Source organism: Antrostomus carolinensis, unplaced genomic scaffold, assembly GCF_000700745.2.
Source record: "Antrostomus carolinensis isolate BGI_N321 unplaced genomic scaffold, ASM70074v2 scaffold23767, whole genome shotgun sequence".
Taxonomy (NCBI): domain Eukaryota; kingdom Metazoa; phylum Chordata; class Aves; order Caprimulgiformes; family Caprimulgidae; genus Antrostomus; species Antrostomus carolinensis.
The window spans coordinates 10,335-30,137 of record NW_010325672.1 but is presented as its reverse complement, the minus strand read 5'-3'; the positions used below and the strand labels follow the sequence as shown (position 1 = coordinate 30,137).

The 19,803-nt window shown below is 43.2% G+C and overlaps 1 protein-coding gene across 1 annotated transcript in view; it reads right to left on the bottom strand.

Annotated features, from left to right (window-relative positions):
* ARHGAP22 (Rho GTPase activating protein 22) overlaps positions 1-19,803 on the bottom strand; it is a 24,436-nt gene continuing 4,633 nt past the window's right edge. Inside the window, exons 2-8 of the mRNA XM_029085803.1 lie at positions 18,009-18,216; positions 13,790-13,922; positions 9,182-9,255; positions 7,246-7,367; positions 4,048-4,500; positions 3,397-3,847; positions 1-279 (exon numbers count right to left, since the gene is read on the bottom strand). Coding sequence (XP_028941636.1) covers positions 51-279; positions 3,397-3,847; positions 4,048-4,500; positions 7,246-7,367; positions 9,182-9,255; positions 13,790-13,922; positions 18,009-18,216 — 1,670 coding nt within the window. The 3' untranslated portion in view covers positions 1-50. The remainder of the gene's footprint in view (positions 280-3,396; positions 3,848-4,047; positions 4,501-7,245; positions 7,368-9,181; positions 9,256-13,789; positions 13,923-18,008; positions 18,217-19,803) is intronic.

The window sequence follows — 19,803 nt, the reverse complement described above, 5'->3', positions numbered from 1 at the left end:
TCACTGGTTTTGCCAGAAATGGAATTTTCTATGCTGTACAACAGCTTCTTCTACTTGGGGACTTTAGCACTTTGACTCCCAGCAGTTAAACATCCTAATGTTGAAAAAAATTCTTCCATTTCCTTCTGCAGGAGGTGATTTCTCTTCTCGGCATCTTCACGAGCACGTTCAGAATTCCTCAGCTTGATCTCCAGCATTGTGTATTTCTTTCGTTCTTGGTCCAGTTCTTCTTCTAACCTAACCACTTGTTTCCTCAGGTCTGCACTTGTTTCTTGGATTCTTAAAACCAAAGAAGAAAGAGAGAGAAGGAGAAGAAAAAAAGAGGGTTTTTAGGTGGCTGGATAAATACTGCTGCTAGCTATAATAAACATAAGTTGTTCCACTTCGAGCTAAAATATCTTCATTCTAAGAGGAAGTTTTAAAGGAGGTCACTAATTGCCCCTTCATTAATGTGGAGATTAAGCTCCTTGAAAGCTGGAGGAGCCTTCTCTGTTGGTATTTTGAGAAAATATGCTCAGGTCTTACAAAACAATGCTTACTTTTGGGCAACAGACTGAATGTCTGAGGAGGTGCATTAACTCCTCAGTCAGGCTGAGTTCAAGTATATAATTTCAAATTACTCTTTTAACCTCTGCTTTCATCCTGATACTGTGTTTCCATATCCCTGGATATGGATATCCAGTACGGAGGAACATCCTTGGAGGTCAGGTCACAGTCCTTCCTCACCATCCATTTTATGGTATTTTCTGTAAAGTTTGCCACTGAAACTGGGGTGGGGGAATAGAAGTTTTTCATACTGGACAAGATTTTACAAAACCAAACATTTCATATGAATAAGACTCTGAAGAACAGACCTTAAATTTTTCTGTGCATAAAGCTCTAATGCAAGACTTGGAGCTTTCCTCTAAGGAGGTCAAAGAACAATGTTCGTGGGGGTTTTTATTTGAAACAAGCGCAGATGGCACATCACTTGCTGTCCTCCCCATCATGTTTCCTAATCGCAAGACAGAGTAGTGGTGTTACTACAGAGGAGGGAGTATATCCAGATAGGAATTTCTGATCACTAGAATATTCCGAAAGGATGATTTTAAAAAATAAGGCTTTGCCTCAGAAAAGTGTCTCCCCTCTAACTTAAAAAAAAAACCAAACCAACAACAAAAAAACCCAGAAAAAAACCAGACACACACACACAAAAGGAAAAAACCCACCACCTCTTGGGTTCAGTGATCAGTATAACACCCATCTGTAAAGCTGGGGTGCCTGGCTTCCCTGTGAAAGGGTTCTTTTTAGACAGGGTAAATGACACTCAAAAAGGACATGCTACAGCCTCCACAACAAAAGAATGGGACCTTTGTGACTGTCCCAGAATTCCACTTTGTAACCACCAAGAGGCAATTTTACAGGCAATGCAATGCACCTTCAAACTCTTCCTTCACATACAGCTAAGGATGGCAACATTGTAATTGTCACAACTTTCACAACAGATTAGAAAGTCACACACAGGTGCCCTGATCACAAAGTCCAGCAGACCAAAAGCTGCACTGATGAGCAAACAGAAGTATGTACTACATCTGCAAAAAACCTGCCCATCTCAGTGAAGGTAGAATTTTATCACCCAGATTCTTTTCTTCTGTAATACAGGAGGACTTTTCTGTAGCTAGGATGCCTCCCTCACACACACACCCCCTTTATAATATTTTCATTACATCCTACATACAATTAAATTTTTCCACCACAAGGGTGAGGGGTCAGCTACAGCAGCCTAGATGAGCTGTCCATGTTCTGCATTACATAGTGTCACAGTACATACCTGCATTTCTACCTACACAACAGCATAGTCCTCTCCAAGATACTTCCAGTTTCTTAAGAGTGCCAGGTGGTAAATGTGAATTACTGAAACCCAGCAGAGAATGCCTGATAATTATACTAACCTTGGGGGAGAAATGCTCTGGAACAGGCTGGTTACAGGAAGGCCATAAAATTTGCCTCCCTCTGACTAAGAGAAAATGGGCAGTTGATGATGATAAATAACAGCTTTTCCATCAGCAAGTGTTCCTTACCTCTGCCCCAGGCAGGTACTGACTCTGCTTTCCCTCCACTTATGTATGTGCCAACAAAAAGCTCATATTCCTTCATTAAAACATGCCCTGCTACACACACCGAGTTCTGCAAACCACACAAGCACGTGTACAATTGTAAAGGACCTAATTATTACTTTTGGGGACTAAATAATCTTCAATAAAATAAAGCTAGTAACACAGCCCAAAGTTTTCCTGCTAAGCAGCCTCCCTCCTTTGCTAGTTAGCACCTGTCTTTCCACAGGAGCAGACTTTCATGCATTCTCAAAAGGAACATATTTTTGCACATGTAAATTGCTGCAGATGTAGTAAAAACATTGCAAAATTTTTGAGGGCTGAAAAACTTGGCTTGAAATTCTTAGACTTGACAGCAAGATCCTTCAGGCTGTAATCCTGAACAGCTGGAGTCATCCTGTTTAATACAAAAAGGCAGTGATTGCATCTTGCCCGGTGTTATGAAACTATGAGTTCATTAGGCATTTTCCTCTCAGCTACTTTGCCCTGTGAGACCCAGCCAATATACAGTCCTCCCCTCCAGTCATGGTGCTCTGTCCCTGTCCAGCTGAAGGGGAAAGACAGGTGTTAGAGCTGGAACAGCTGAAAATGCTCAACAGCTGGAATAAAGAACAGGTCTTCCTGGATGTCCCTGATGTAAACAGCTGAAGGCCCTGTTGGAACAGCTTTACTGATAAAGAGGTAGAAAGCCATCTCTTCCCCCAGGCAGCAGGTAAAAATGTGCAGATGCATGTTTCCAAGTTTTGCAGCCTGGTCTCCTTTCTGTTTTTCACTCTGTATCCCTGCAACAAGGCTTATTAGGGCAGCTCTGGAGAATTAAATGCAAGGCACAAGGCACATACCCTTTTCTCCCTCCCACTCTGCATCAGTAGGGCATCTTAAAAAAACAACGCCCCCTATCTGCACCTGCAGAGACCAACAGAGTGCCTTGTTGAGGTCTGACCACCCTAGGTCCCAAGCCCTCCCTGCAAGACAGATGTTTGCTTTGCTGTTTCTCCCAGGCCACTAACAAAAAGCAGACTTTGGCATTACCTGTGCAATTCTGATTTCCAGTGAAAACACAGAATGTGAAATATTGGAATTCCCGCTGTGACAGAAATCCCATTTTTTTAATCTTCTCTCAGAGCAGAGAGAGAAAAGTTGGATTCAGAGAGCAGTGAGGAAAGAGCAGAATGAAATCTGCTGTCTCCCAAACCCAAACTCCAGGTCTGAGAACCTGATATGCTTGGTAGCCCACACCCATGTTCGAACAGGGGTAATGGTGACAGACGACTTCCTTTGTCCCCCCTGCAGGTGACATTACCTTTTGATACTAGTCTCATATTCAGTCCTCTGTTTGCTCAGTTCTGTCTTTAGTTCCACCACCAAGCTCTGTAAGGCCCTAGAGCATTTGACAGAGTCTCTGGAAGCTGCAGCCGTGTTGCTCTGTTCGCTGCTGCTGCTGCTGCATGCTTCAAACCTTTCGATGCTGTTCTCCAGATCTGCAGTCTTGACCTCACTCTGAGACAGCGAGCCCTGAGTTATCCACTCGGTTTTGAGAGAGCTTAAAGTGGAAGAGTCACTGGCCCGGCAGGCTGGGCAGCTGCTGACCGAGTCCACCACGGAGATTTCACATGATGATGTAGACCACGTGGTGCTGGCCATACTGTGTGTGCTAAGGGAGAGGCTGGACGAGGGGACGTTGTCGTAAGTAGAAAGTCTCTGGGAAGAACACGAGTCTTTAACTCGTTCCCCAGATGCTGTCCGGCGATGGCCTCGGAGAGAGTACAGTCCATTCATTAACCAGTTCCCACTGGAGGAGAGATTGGGGATATCTAAGGATGAGCTGCCCAGCTTTGGACTCACAGACCGTGCTCCCTGCTGGCGGAAGGAGTATTTCCACGGAGGCAGTGTCTGCATCTCTGGGAAGAACACGAGTCTTTAACTCGTTCCCCAGATGCTGTCCGGCGATGGCCTCGGAGAGAGTACAGTCCATTCATTAACCAGTTCCCACTGGAGGAGAGATTGGGGATATCTAAGGATGAGCTGCCCAGCTTTGGACTCACAGACCGTGCTCCCTGCTGGCGGAAGGAGTATTTCCACGGAGGCAGTGTCTGCACTCTTTTGTTGGGACTGGTGGCAGGCTGAGTCAATTTGCCACTGTGCTCTGAAGGAGTGTTTTTCCCCACAGGTCCAGGAGTGGCCTCTAGTGCCACAGCCATACTGGAAGGCAAATCAGCGGGGTTGGGAACGCTGTTCTCCGACCTGCTGTCCTCCCCGTCCTCCTCGGAGATCCACTCCACAGTACTGCGCTGACGCACAGGTCTGATTTCCAGCTGGCTCCCTGGCACATCTGCCTGAGGAACAGCAAAGATTCGCCCCTGTTCGCTTATCAGCACTGTCATCAGATGCTGAACTAGTGAGGTGCCTGTGGGGAGAAAACAAAGGCAAGCAGTTGATGAGACATTGAAGACCTCAGATACTCACTCCCTGTCTGTGAGCTCCTTGTGAGGCAGGTCTGTGGCCACCATGCACTGCAATGGGTCTGCACAAACATCTGCTCTGGGCCTTCCTGCACAGGACTGCAACAGACAGGAATTTTTCCCAGTGCTGGAAATGGAGACTGTGAGGGATGCAGGTATCAGTCCAGCTCACTAATGTAGCTGACTAGCAGACTACAAGTGATCAGTAGCATTAATACATTGGTCTGCGTAAGGACACCTTTTAAGGATGAAAGAGGAGGACGACACCTGGAAAACAGTACATGTCTGTACCCCACCAAGACTGGGGTTCAGAGCCAGCATCAATCAACATGTGCATCCATGCAGGTCCGCCCAGCCCTGTGTAGAGATGCATGCTGGATCCTGAACACATTAACCTATTAGCTAGGATGGAGCACCTCTCTGTCCAGCTTCCAAAACCAGCAGGTTTCCACAACTATGTTTCACCCAGTTTCATAGTCTTAACAGGGCCAGAGCTAGGGTTTACTGAAGAACCAGAAATTTTAGCTCAGGCCTTCTGGTCCACTCTTAGTGTATTGAGAAACTTGAGCAAAGTGTGATGTCTGTATGATACGTGCACCTGCAGGAGGTGTATGGCAAGTACAGAAAGTACTTGCAATTATTTAAATCCACAGAAATGAGCTGTCATTGCTCTCAGTAGTAGAAACCATTATGAACTAATAGAGAACACCACTTTACAAACCTAATACAAAGCACTTTCTACAAAAGCGGAAATCCTTAAAAAGAGCAAATATGTAATTAATTATATCTTTAATCATTCTCTGAATAAGACTAACCTATTCAGGGGTTCAAGATAACAGCTTGAATTTAATAATGAGGTTTTGGCCTGAGCTCACCTGCAACTCCTATTTTATGTCTGTGAGTGCAGGGAGAGAAATAAACCTCTCTGAAGGTAAGGTCACTCCTAACAATTTAGCTGTCAAACTTCAGATACTTCTATTTGAAATTCATGGCTTAAGTTTGAAAAGAGACACAATCAAAGTGCTTTTTGATAAGAATGAGCAGCAGTATTTTTCTAACAGTTTATTTAACTGTTATATTACCCTGAAATTAAAAAAAATATATTGCATGTCTTCCCACTTCTCTATTATTTCTATTTAACCAATCTCCTATCCTCAACTAACAATAAAGCAAAACATTTCCAGTGCTGTTGCTTATGAGTACAATGATTAAATCTAAAAATCCAGTCACTGGATCTCCATTTTTCTACAGTTCAGTCTGTGGCAATAGAGAATTCCAGGTCACATCACTGTCACATTTTCATATGATGATTAGGAGAGACCATGAGACCACAGCACACCTATACACAGTGCCAGCACCTCTGCCATCTGCTGAACTGCATAATGAAATGCCTGAGGTGAACTGAACCCAAACTTGTCCTCTGTACCAACTGAACAAAAAGCATGTTGTTGGCCAAGGTGGTAAGAGACTTCTCAACGCTGGCCAACTGGCCACTAGGGGAAGTCACAGCACCACACAACAGACTGGTTTCAGCTATCCCCACCTTTGTGATGCTGAAAACCCGACCATCTGCTCCTGCACTCCCTTTTTCTCCTCCCCACATTTCTGCACCTTCTCCCCCTCGAGGGAGGTCTCAAAGCTACCCTTAATAATACAGCTCACATTTCTGCGTCAGGCTTCAAGCCCCTGAACAACTCTAGTATGTCAGGCCATGCTCTGAAATTGGTCTATTACCTTATAGTGAGTGGGTTATCATCTGTGGAGCACACATCTGCAGTGCCTTTAAGAGGTCACTTGTGCAGAGCTAAAGGCACTGCTGCTGCTAAGGCAAAATAATACTGGCTTTCTGTGAAGGTTTCCATCATGCAGGACACCATGTCAGCTGCCCCTGACAGCTAGGGAGCAGTGCCAGGGTTGATTTCAGACAGCCTGGGCACAGCATCTCCATCTGTCCTTAATGCTGGATGAATCCATCAATTCTTTTTGCAGTGCCAGGTTCCCACAAAACTTGATGCAAAGACCCTACTAAAACTTGCACCACAGTAGCTGTGCTCCAGTGCCAGCTGGGAGAGGGGCTGTGCCCCATCCCTAGTGTCAGGCAGACAGAGATCATGCCCTGAGCATTTCCTGACCCATATGAAGGAAGATAATTTCAAGCTTCAGATTTTTATGTCCAAAATTAACAGTGATTTTCAACTTACCCCTTGGGTTCTGTGAAGTTCTGACCCATACACAGCCTGCTTAGAAGACAACACTTCTAACTAGTTCTGTAGCACAGCAAAAACTACAGTACCTCTTTCATTGTGGACTGGATGTCCTTTACGGGCAGCTAACCGCCCAAATGCACCAATACTAAATGATAGCACTTTGATACTTAAACATGGTCCTTCTGAAGAACATTCGAGCTTTCATGTTAGCAGTGGGTTCAGAGAGAGTTTCACATAACAACTGACAACAGGGCAAAGGCATCTCCATGTAGTGGAGAGACACTGCCAGGCCAGTGATAAGTGGCCTCAGCGATAACAGAGGCCAACTGGTACATCCCCTCACAGGCACCGATGAAAGGGATTGCTTGACTTGTTGCTGACTATGCAGTCAAGGGATACAGCTACCAACGAATGTATGACTTCCAGCATACTCTTAGAGCTCCAAAAAAAAGGTGGTGTGTATCTCACAAGAGTAGTACCTACCTTCCATCATGGTCACCGGATCTTCCATTTTGGGTCGTAATATATTTGGTCCAAATACTGTAGCCAGGTTCTGGACACTCATTTTGTTAATGCTGGAGTGAGCCTGAACTTCATCAAGGAACCTTGAAAAGCCCCCCCAGAAAAATCAAAGAAGGAGAGGAATAATAAGTAAGTCACTTCTCAGACTGTGGGAATTCTGGGGCAGGAACAGTTTTGTCCTATGTTTATACAACCCTGGTACCTGAAATGCTCCTAGGGACTAATGCAGCTTAGATACTCAGTGAAACCCCCAGATCTCTCCTAGTGTATGAACGTGAGAGGATAGGATGGTTTCTGCCAATGGTACCAGGGATCCAGCCTTCTACTGGGTACGAAAGTAGAGTTTTTCACATTTTTATAGCAATTCCCTGATTACACAGATTGACTTCTGCCATTTTTCACTTATAGATATAACAGAAAAAGACATTTCACTCATCTCCTTGACCTAGAACTAGCAACCTGTGGAAAGAGCTTTGTTGCTTGAATCTAACAAAATAGAGAAAGAGAGGTAGCCCAAATGCTTCTTGCATCAGCTGGGCAAACATCGACACAAGAAAAAGATCACACAAGCCAAAGAGAGCACGTGAAGATCCGGACAGATTGGCTATCCATATGTATAAGCTGGAAATCAGCAGAAAGTTTCTAACAGTCAATATTAGAAACTCCCAATAGCAGTTACAGTAAGAGAAAGGCTGTAACCAACAGCTTGTACGTAATTAGCCAAGTTGCAAAAAGGACATGCAAACCTACAATAGCAGGAAATAGGACGCAGTGGCCTCAACACTGAGCAGTCTCACTCTGTTTGTACTGCGTTTCCTGAACTATTGTTAATTTTTGGATGCTTGAATAGGTTTTGGCAGGGAAAAAGTTTTCTTGTCATTCTGCAATACTTGGTGAATTTCTGAATGCTTTTACTTGCAACATGACTTTTCTAGGCACTCCCATTTTTTCTGCAGCTTTGCCTTAGGGCAGACACTGTGCTGAGACCCACAGACCCTCGGTTTTGTTCACTAAGTCAGAAGCAAATTCTACTTGTCTTTCCTTTCCTCAATTCTTCGCTTGGAAACATGTATAATTATATTCCCCTGCCCAAGTCATTCATGTTTTGAGGTGGTCATATATTAAAACAAAAGGCTATAGAAGCAAATAGTGAGACAAAATAAATTTTTTAAAGTATTGAAAAAATACATTTCAGAAATGCTATCTTTCTGTACACTTGGAAAGGGCTTGACATATCTTGAATAAGTCACAGGCTTCACGTCAGTGTTTGTGTCTGCTGCCTGCTCCAGATGTGCAAATCCCACTGGTCATAAAGGGACTCACTACCACGGAGACTAGAATACAACATAAAGTGCATCACGTTGTTTCTAGGGTAACAGTCCACTCCAGCTCCCAAAACACATTCCAGCCCACTTCGCAAAAACCGGGAGAGTCAGCAGAGAGATGAGGGAAGAGAAGGCTGTGGAGTCCCTGGTACTCCGAGAGGAAGCCACTCCCAACCCCACTTCCAAACCAGAGCTGAGGCCAGACTGGCTATTCTGACTGCATCTGCTACTCAGCTTGTGTCATAAATCCTCCAAGTGTGCAGTACCTGGAAAAAATGCCTTTCTTTACTGGTCTTTAAGTGCTTCTGAAATATACAATATAATATATTAGTATCATTCATGCCTGCTGCCAAGGCTGTGGGTGACAGCAATTTGCTTGGCTGATGGTCTTGGATAAACCAAGAGCTTCCTATAGGCAGGCTGCACATTCACCTCCACATGTTTTATAGGAGCAATAACCTACATGTAAGTGGTGTTTCAATATTCATACTTTCAGAGTAAATTATTTGCATGTAAGACTGAACCTCACAAAACTTAATGACTTTTCCAAGTGTTAAATTAATTTCACTTACTTGCATATGTATTTGAGGAGGTTATAGTTGGCTTGGGGCAAATTCTTCACCTGTTTAACCAGTTCCTGGGTACCCTGAGGGACAGGAAAAACAAGAAGGAGAGCTATTAATACAAAAGAAGCAAAGCAGACATGACTTTCCTCAGTACTACAAAGTCCTCTTCCCAGAGTCAAAATCCTGAACAGTAGATGAAAACACAAGGAGTCTTTGCTTTAAAAAAAGATGCCATTCAGTGTGTTGTGCCTCTACCAAAAACCCAATGTGCAGAACTTGATTCGGTTCTCAAAATCAGTGGAAATCCTCCTGTCAGCTTTAATGGTTGATGTAGAAGCCTTCAATTAGGGGGGGCCTGCTAGTCTTCAAAGTCTGCCTGCTGGCATGGGCATAAATGTACCAGCAAATGTGCCTTTTCAAGCACCCGGCCTGTGTGAAACTTTGGAGCATTCAGTGTAGTATAAATACACTGCAGAAATGCTCAACTGAGCAGAGGAGAGTTTTTTCTTAAAAAAGCTAAATAACATTCCAATTCACCTACCTCCTTTCTAATTACTTACTTCCATTTGCAGTCATTCTGAGTTGTGACATACTTCCTAATAAAATTTCTGTCTTTACATTAAAATGTAAGATGAGACATCTGCTGGAGGAATGACTTAAAACCCCAAAGCTACTTAAATCATCTAATGAAAACCTCTGACTCAGATGGCTATTGTCCTTCCACAGTCTCAAGCATCATTTGCTTGTTCCTTTAAATGCTGTAGTTGCCTTGGAGATCTGCTTATTTTTTGAGACAACTAAACCTTTTCTGGGAAAACAGGTATTCAAACAGATTTGGGAAGAGTGATAGATGCTAACTAATGATGGAGAAATTCCAGAAGCCGCTGGTTCCAAGCTAAAAAAGTGCATTTTGAACTTTCCTCGATTTATTAAGGACTGTTAGGGAAGGAATTCTGTTGGCCAGCCTCTTGCATGATCTTCCTGATTTCTCTGGTCCAGACAAGTCAGAAAGATCCAGAGAGCAGTCTGTATTCCTGCCTCCATCCTTAACATCTAGATAGTTTTTTATTCTATATATTCTTAAAAAATAATTCTTAAGAACAGTAAGTCCTTTTTAATTCCTTAGCTTAAAAATTATGCTGGTTTAACAGTGACAACAATGGACACATCAATAAAAGACCAGTCACTTTTGAAAATCTCAATCCTCCTTGTTAAACCTCTGAAAACATCTGAATCAAGGACAGCTGCTGCTGATGTGAAGGTTAAGGTCAGTTGTTCAGGTCACCCAGCTTGCAAGTGAGGAGTTTAAACTGATATAGTTGAGCTAACAGACCTAATTCCGTCTTGGATTTTGCTCTGTAACCCACTTTATTTCAAATACAGATATCAGGATGTCATTTGGCACTGTATTTCAAGTGCTCTGAATTAAAATGCCATGGCTCCATTGGATGCAAGAGGGGACTTTGGGACAGAAATTGCAGGCAGTTGTGAACAGCTGGAAACATGACCTAACGGTACAAGATGCTACCTGAAAGAAAAAAGGGTTCTAAAAATTTAACATCCATATCCATCCTCTGTCATGAGGAATCACAAACATGGTATTACACAAAGAGTATCTTCATATTCACCAAGGTACAAACACTTGCCAGGCTATAAAAAGCTCTCTCTCCTGCTGCAGCTTTGCTACAGGTTTGTACCCACCAACCACCAGACCAACAGATGGCAGAAGGCTGAGCCTAGTAACACCACAGTGGAGGTGTAAAGGAAAATGCAACCTAGAAACTGCTGCCTCATTAACAAATAGCATTGATCATACTTATGGCTGCAGCCCAGCAAGCAATAGAGGCACTGCACTGTCATTCATAATTTAATTTTGCAGTAATAACTTTAGAAATAACCTCCTTGAACATGCTGCATGTGTAATTTACCACAGATGCATGCTTTTAGGAGCTTCTAGTTGGGCTGGAAAACTAGCAACACTTCAAATGTTCACCCAAATTCAGACCACTCTTTAAAAACTCAAAGCCACGTGCTTAGCCCACCGAACTGCTGTGTGCACCTCTAGAGTACAGGCAGCAGTGAAGGCTAAAATACTACCATGTCAGCTCAGACCCAAGTGAGTTCTTAGAGATTTGAAGATCTTTCATTCATTCTTACTCTAAAATTGTTTTTTCCTTTTCTATCCCTCCTCCCAACCAGCTGGGATCAGAATCTAATCTTTTTTAAGGCTGCAGCCCTGCTGAGATACCTGGAGGCCTCAGCATAACCCAAAGTCTCCGTTCCGTTTCTGTTTGCTTTCCAACACCATAGTTTAGTTTATTGCAGAATGAAGATGAGCAGCAATCTGAAAAATTGAAAGCTTAGGGCAGTGCTGGAGTAATTTTTGCTGCAGACAGTGATTAGGTCAAGCTAACATCATAATAATTCCTATCTATGGTCACAATGTAGCAGCATGAGGTGCCAACAATTTTATCTGAATGGCTATTTTGCTTTAAGTAATTATGTTTTTCTTTAGGGGGTTGGGTGTACAAAACTAAATAAAATTATATTTTGAGTCTAAAAGTCTCATTCAAAACTTCCAAGTGAAAAATGAAAACAAAATAGTACTTGAAATTAAAACAATAGATTGCATTTTGTTTCCAAATACTTTTTCAAAATGAAATATTTGATTTTGAAATTCCCTGCTTATCATTTTGTGCTAGAAAATTGTGGTTGCAATGAAATCACATTTTTGAGCAGGGAGACTTTCCATGTGAGAGGTGAATCAGGCCCTACAGGCTGGGTTTGGCTTTGTGTTACGTTCTGCTCCACGTGCTACTGTGCATGTACAACCTATCCACCCTTGGTGTGTGCACTCCACCTTCCCTTCTGACAAACTAAACAGCCCTTGTTGAGGTTCCAGATTTCCTGACCAAAAAAAAAGGTTATGTTTACAACAGCAGCTTAACAAGACAACTTTGTGCTATCAGCAGTACCGTATTTTGTAAGCTTTCATTTTGGCTATCTAGTGCTTCTCATCACCTTTCTAGTCCAAAGAGAATACTTCACTACAAGTCATTTGAGTCTGGCCTTGCTCCCACAAAACCAACACAGATGTTGCTTCACAAACTGCTGCAGCCTGTGCAGGCAAAATCAGGCAAACTACGCAGTTAATAAGCTAAGCAATTGATATACAATTATGTTTACCCAACTTGGCAGTGTCTCTATTCTTGTGCAATAGTGGTTAATAGATCCAAAACTTCCCAGTCTGCACATCTTATGGCCAAAATGAAAGCTCCACTGCCTTAGAAATGCTGCTGTTTCTTGTGAAATCAACCATCATACTGTCTGTAACAAGGCACCCTGCAGAGATGCCCGAGCTGACTGAGGATAAGGCAGAAAATGAGCAGGTTTGGGAGTGAGTAAACATACACCTGTACCTATTAAAAGGCAACCCTATTGCACTGACACACTGATGTGGCTGTGTCCAGGATGCAAATGCATATCCATGTGTGGTAATATGCTGTGTAATGCACAGAAATTTGCTTTCTCAGAGCTGGCTAGAGGATGCATCATCTGAGTGCGGATAGTAGCAAACTTACCCATAAAAAAATGACATTATCAGATATGCTACACTCAATGTATGCAAAGAAGCATCTTACTGTGGGCATCACAAAGAACTGAATCTCTCTAGAGTCTTCTGCCACTGGAACTAACGGTGAACCCCAGGCTCTCTGTAAGGAAAGCTTTTACAATTCCCACAAGAGACAAAGATGTGAGCACACTCTTGAGGCCACACACAGAAAAGAGACAGAACTGTGGCCTGTGACTTATAAGCCCTCAGGCTTTTGCTTCTTTAGCTGACACAAGTAACAACTCTTACAGCTTCTTTAAACTCGTTTTAGAAGGTGGCACAGTTCCACTTGTATTAGACCAGATCCAACGTGCCTTTGCAGTCAGCAAAGAGCTCAGGCATCACCACAAGAGGAACAATATAGATGAAACAGATCAATTAATTGTAATTGTAAATTATCCTGCTCCTCCCAAGCAGTGAATCAAAATTTCCATGATTGCCACAGACTTGGAGGTTTTTGTCAGCCCCTTCACTTGCCTGGAAACCAAAGAGAGGAACATCATAAGAAGGTTCTGGCAAAGTATTCATAGCATTATTTCCCCCATTTTGTGATAATATCATGGCCTGTCCTTTTGTAGTGCCTTTCCTCTAAGAAATACAAAAACCCTCACACTGATCCACATCTCATCTACCAAAAACTGTGGGAAGCAGAACATGCTGTTGTGATATATGAAACTGAAAAGAAAAACGAAGTGGCTTCATACAGCTTGCTAGTGAGTCAACAGCAAAGACTGGGAAAGGAACCCAGATCTCCTACCTTGCATCTCTTGCTGATTATGCTACAGAACAGCTTTACTCAGAAGAAAGAAGCATCAGGCTACAAGACAGACTTTAAAAATATTAGCACTTAATTCATGGCTTCAGGAAAATTCAGGAGAAGGTTCCCAGGAACTTCATCGATTTATATCAGGACTGAAGAGCGATAAGAAGAAAACTGTACTGCATTGAGTCTTGGGAACAATCTTTCAGGTACAAGGAAGCAGATTAGAAGGATCACTGACCTCTCCCTCATCTTTTGAGAGCAGCTGTCCACAAGAAAGAAAGTCTTCATATTTGGCAAAGGGGATGACAGGTTCTGGCAGCTCTCGAAGGTAAAGCTTCAGGAGGGACGCCACAGTGTGAACATCCGTGTTGCTGCAATAGAGAAGAGGGAAGGAAATTTAGAAACCCACACTACCCCAAAGCTTGATGCTTTTTGTTGGGGGGGCATCAAGGTCCCTCTTAGGGACAGGGACAAAGTAGGCACACGGAAGGAAGCTGTTCTGCCACATGTTTGTACTAGGCAGAAGGGTCTACCTGGGAACAAGGGAAATCTCCCATTTTGTCAAGATATAAATGCATCTAAGGCAATACAGGCAGCAGAAGGGATATGCCCATGATACTGCTTAAGGTAGGGTGATACTGTGGTTCCTCAGCCAATGTGGATCAGGAATGTAAGCAATACAGTCCAGGCAAGCGCACAGTGATCATGTAGTACTGACAACAGAACTCTGCATTCTTGTGCAATCAAACGTAACCTCTGATCCCTCCTGCCTGATAACTCTCCCCAGCCAGCACCCAGCTGTGTCTGATGGGCCAGGCTCTGAAGTGTCCTGGTCAGTCATTCAGAAAAAAAAAGGAGGAAGCCGCATTTCCTACAGGGCCTCTATTGCCATTTGCCATGGCTGCCCAGCTTGTGGGTCATATCTCCTCCCCCAGGCTGGAGTATCTGGCATTTCCTAGCTCATCTGTTATGCTGGGATATCAGTTTTTCTTTTCTCTCCCACTCCAGGAATTTCTTCTTCTTCTGTCTCCTTTAAATTGGAGTTGAGGCATCAGATCCCATGATGAAGATGTAACTCTTCATCCCTTTCCATTTCCTACCAGCTTTTGATGCATGGCAATACCTCTCCCTCATTCCAAGTGTCCTGTTGTACAACTTTGTTAATCTTTGCAGATGACCTCTTCAAAGGTTTCGACCACTGGAAGTCTAAACAGATTCTGTTACCATCTCTCCACTACCCACCATTGCCCTGACAGTCTTTAGTCTCTGAGAAAAACATATCAGTAACCATGAGGCAACAGATCTTCAAATCCTCACCTCTCTAAAAGCTGAATCTCGTCTGCTTAGTATGTTTTTAAGCATTTTTAGAACACACAGCTAAAACAAACCAGGAGAAATTACAATAGGAAGCTGCCAGCAGCTACCACTTGCTGCTAATCCTGATAATGGTATTCCTATTAAAGAGCTCCATTATATTTGGGAATACCAGAGTTTCACACAGTGGTTTTCTTCACTTGAAGTCAGGACACTTATTCTTTTCTTCTTTTTTATTGTGGAGTTTCAGGCTTGGATGGTGGGTATGACTACCACTCAGAAGCAGAGTCCAGACTACAGCTTCAGGTCTGCTGGCTGCAGTTACTGTTTCATCCACAAGGCCGTGTGAAATCCAGCCAAACTTTCAGTGGCATGGAAGTGCAATAGAAGTGGACTGCTGTAGGTGCTTCCAAAACAGCAACACCTGGCCTTTCATGAGACTATACATATGCATTTAAAACCAAAATTGGAAAAACAAGCCTTTTAAAAATAAATATGTTAATTATCAGTCATCACAGAAATCCAATCCACCATGGAGCAGGCAGGCTCTAGCATTTAGAAGATCACTGTAGGTACAAAAGACATCCAAAAGCACAGACCACAACTAAGAAAAAAAAAAAATATTCCTTTCACTGGACCTGATGTGGAAACAAGCATATGGATTTCACACTTGCAGGGAATATTTGCCACTGCCTAGGTATCCTCAGTCATACATGGATAGTTTTAGTTACACACAGAGAAAATTATGCTAACTAGGAGGAGAAGCATTTTACTTAGCCAGGGTGGAACTGCCTCTCCCTTGTTGCCATCTGTGACTATACATATCAAAGACCAGACAGCTGGGCCTACAAGTCACAGTGGACAAGGTGGAAAGAGCGAAAGGCAATGGCTGGGGGACCCTCAACTGTCACACTCCTTTAATTCTGTACTGAATCTCCAGTTATCAGATTCCAAATCAACTACTCAAAAGGCAGTCAATCCTTCATGGAGATCTTTACTACCTCTGTTAAGGTGAGACTTATCACTGATCTGTTTAACCAGTGCAAACGCTTATGGAAATAAAGGTGCTTTCTGGTTTAAAAATGCTGGGGGGAGACTTGGCTTATCTTCATGACAATGAAGTTAGTATGGATTGGACTAAGGTAAAACATGAAAATAAAACTGTCATTCCTAATTAATTCCTTCTGTAGATACTCCTGTTCCAGAATATCAGCGTCTTCCAAAATAACTTTGTTCGCTTCCACATGAATTAAGATAATTCAAATTCTGAACTAGAACACCCAGACATTCAGTTAAAAATACAAAGATTTTGTTGAAGAAAAGATGAAGTGAGACAATATGATGATTTCAAACTTTATTTTTTTCATGGAAATATTTCTAAATATTTGACACCTCCATTTAGGGAGCAAATACTGACTGTGGTTAAGAATCAAAGAAAGGAGGATGGGTGGTCTGGAAGCTGAGGGGAGGGAAGAATTAGAAGAATGTTTCCAATAAACTCTAAGGATATTCTTCCCAGGATGAGACCAAACTGTGCTGCCCATGCAGGAGAGCGCTAGCTCTTCCTGCAGCAGTAGGCAGGGATGCTATTGGCAATGTCAAGACTGGCTGCAGATCCAGTGGAAGTGATCCCCTAGGTTAATGTGCTGGCAATACACCAGATGCTGCCTATGTCACCTGGGAAAGTGGCGCTAAGTAAGCAAGCTCCAGCAAGAAATGGAGCCAAGTCTCCAAGTCAAGATCCCAGATCTGATCCCACTTCTGGACCTGTGGTAAAGATTTGGCCAGATGTACACAATGGTCTTGGATCCAAGTATCCCTGCAGTTCAAAGTCTCTGCTAGATCATTTCTCAAAGCACTGTTTAGGTTAGCACAATGCCAACCTTCACTCTGGGAAGCATGTACATATGAGAAAGGGAAGGCAATGTTAGTTATAGAGGATGGATGGGATTTGGCTGCAAGGGCTCTGGAGGCATCCACCTTCCTGATGATTTGACTGCCTGGGCTCAGGGCCAACACAGAGATAGCCCAGCTGAGAGCTGCCCCCCTCAACTTGCTGACCTTGGACCAAGCGCTCTGAGCCATGGCTGATGCTGTTCCCGTGGGAGCCAATATTAAGCTTAGCCTCTACCATTTATCCTGTGTGTGAGCTACAACTCCCACTGCCTCACAGCCATGTCTGCGTCTGGCTATGGACCCTGACTCATGGACAGATAACCTAGCCTGATCTTGGACCTGCCTCATCACTGTAGACTTGCCTGGGGATGACTGGACTGTGTTGCTGTCTCTGCCAGCCTTGTTACCACACTTGGCTCCTGGCTCACCCTGCTTTGCAAAGCAGCTGGCCCTTGCTGCTCCCTGACATTGGCAGGGTCAGTAGGACAAAAAGGCAGCTAGCATGTCTTTGTACCAGGGAAGGAGTGATTATATCAACATTTTTATACTGGGAAGAAAAATGCTAAATTGCCATTTTTATTTCAGAAACATTTGACTCAAGTTTTGATGAGAATCAAGAGATATATTCAGTTCTGAAATAAATGTTCCATCTCAGCTGCTGAAATTGTGGATCAAAAAATAATTTTGGCCAAGAAGACTTCTGGGGTCAGAAAGCGCTTTGTTATGACATCCTGACCAATTCTATACATTGCACGCTTAAGAGCCAGAGAAGATGTGCGAGATGGTACTGACTATTCTGAAACCTGGTGACAAAGGAAGGGGAAGAGTCAAGATATTGCCTGTGCGCAGATCCACTGTGGTTGTGTCAAGGGAGAATGCAACATCTGCAAGCAGCAAAACATCTAGTTCACCTCTGTCATATCCATTTCTACAGTGGGATCCCACCAACTGCTAAGTATGTCACACCCAAATCTAGCCATGCATTTCATTCAACGGGTGCTTAAGCTGAAACACTGGAGTAACCTCATCCAGATTAATGGGCTCAATTTCTCCCTCTGCTCAAGCACTTAGCTGAATGGAGACCTCCACACCAAACACCAGGCAGAAGAAACCCCAAGCAGCAGTTTAGATGAAGAGAACAAAGATGTGGAAAGAACACGTTAACTAGGATAGCCATCGCAACGCCGTTCCTGACAGATTTGACGTGTCACAGATAAACCAGACTGAATTTGGTGATGCCAACTCACCTGTCAAAAAGGGGCTTCTCTCCACAGTCAAAGGAATCCTGCAGATCTTTGACAAGGTTAGCTTGGCCAGGCATCCGAAAGAGCCCCTCCTCTGTAAGACCTCGCTCCCGAATAAAATCCACACATTGTTCCACCAGCAGTGGGGCCAAGCGCTGGCCATACTTCCTCTCATACTGTACCGTGTCCTCCAATCGCTGTCCAAAGATCCCTGCCAACAGAGAACAAGAGATGCATCTGGGCATCAGCCTAAACTCTTCCTGAGCTACCACTGAGGGCATACAATGAGGGAGACTTTCACATGGAGGGGGTGAATCTGCATGAAGGTCCAGTTTCTAACAGAACTCAGAAGAATAAAACTATTGTTAGAACCAAGAATTATAGGCTGAGTGATTTTATTTTTCTGCTTAGGAGTGCTTCAAACTGTCCTCTGCCCTAAACCAGTTTATAGCTCATTATACACGAGGAAGGTGGGGTTCAGATTATGTTTATGGTTATCTGCAGCTGTGCTGAATCTAGACCAAGTAATTATGCACTTCCATTGCATCTTCTGTCCCAAGAATGCCAAAACAAAGGCTACACTGACTTTACAGGACACAATTCCTTTCTGCATGCACCCACCTCTTAGCTGTCACACAGTGGCCCTTCAAGAGTTTGCAGCTGCCCAGCCCAACAGGCAGCAATCCTGCTAGCTGGGGATTGCGAACATGACAGAATACAGTTGTCAACATTAAAACTGGCTATTGTGAAAATTCCCCACCATCCTGCAAGCTTTGCATTTCTATTTCTTTTCCTTTAATTAAAATCGCCAAATGAAAATTAAAACTCAGAGTAAAATACATTTGAAATCTACTGCCCTTCCTACTAAAACATGTGTACTGTACTTCTTACACCTTGCAAATATCAGAAGCACCAGGTACTCTAAAACCAGACTGGCCTAGGTAATTCTTAAGTCAAATCTACTGTAGATATACATCACCACATATGAAGCACTATTTCTCTCTTTGGGGAAAGTGGAGTTCCTGGTCAATACCAGCTGCTCTATGCCACTACTGGCACTAGATCTTTTCAACGACACGGAAGGGTCACAGGCCATAAGACCCAGAAGCCTCAGTTTAATCCCTGACACTAGGAGACTGCTCCATCTAAAAGGACAGCTGCTGAGTTGTATTCTGAAAGCCTAATTCTACCACCCTACAAGGTGTCGTGGTCTCAGAGGGGATAGCATCCAAGTTAACCATATTTTGGCAGTAAGAATTCAGTAAGTGAGAGAATCCCAGAATCTACTCAATACCAGATGAGACCAGAACATAGCAGATAGGAAATTCTATTCAAAGATTTCTTAAAGCAACAGGAAGCTTTCCACTGATATCAAGGAGCTTTAGATCACGCATTCAGCACTCAGTCCTTCAGGTCTGAAAAAAAGCAGCATGTAGTATTTGAGTTACATTGTGTTCACAACCAATAGCCAGAAGCCGTGTTTAATGGATGCATGCATGTGCTTATACCAGGCCAGGTGATTTGGTCGTTTCTTAAGGCTCTACTTTCCTTCCCGCTAATAACCACATTTTCCATTTTTATTTTAGTGCTATATTCATAGGAGGTTGATAATTCTTGACAGGAAGTTTCCTAGCCACCATTCACTGTCCTTCATTGGAGACATCATGTCAAACCATATCTGTTTTTTATATTCAGCCCAACCCTGCTGAATCCTCACTGAAACAAGCCTTTCACTATCAGTTTCAACTCCCTGAATGAAAAAAACAAGAAGGATCCTAAAATCCAACTTTCTTTCCCT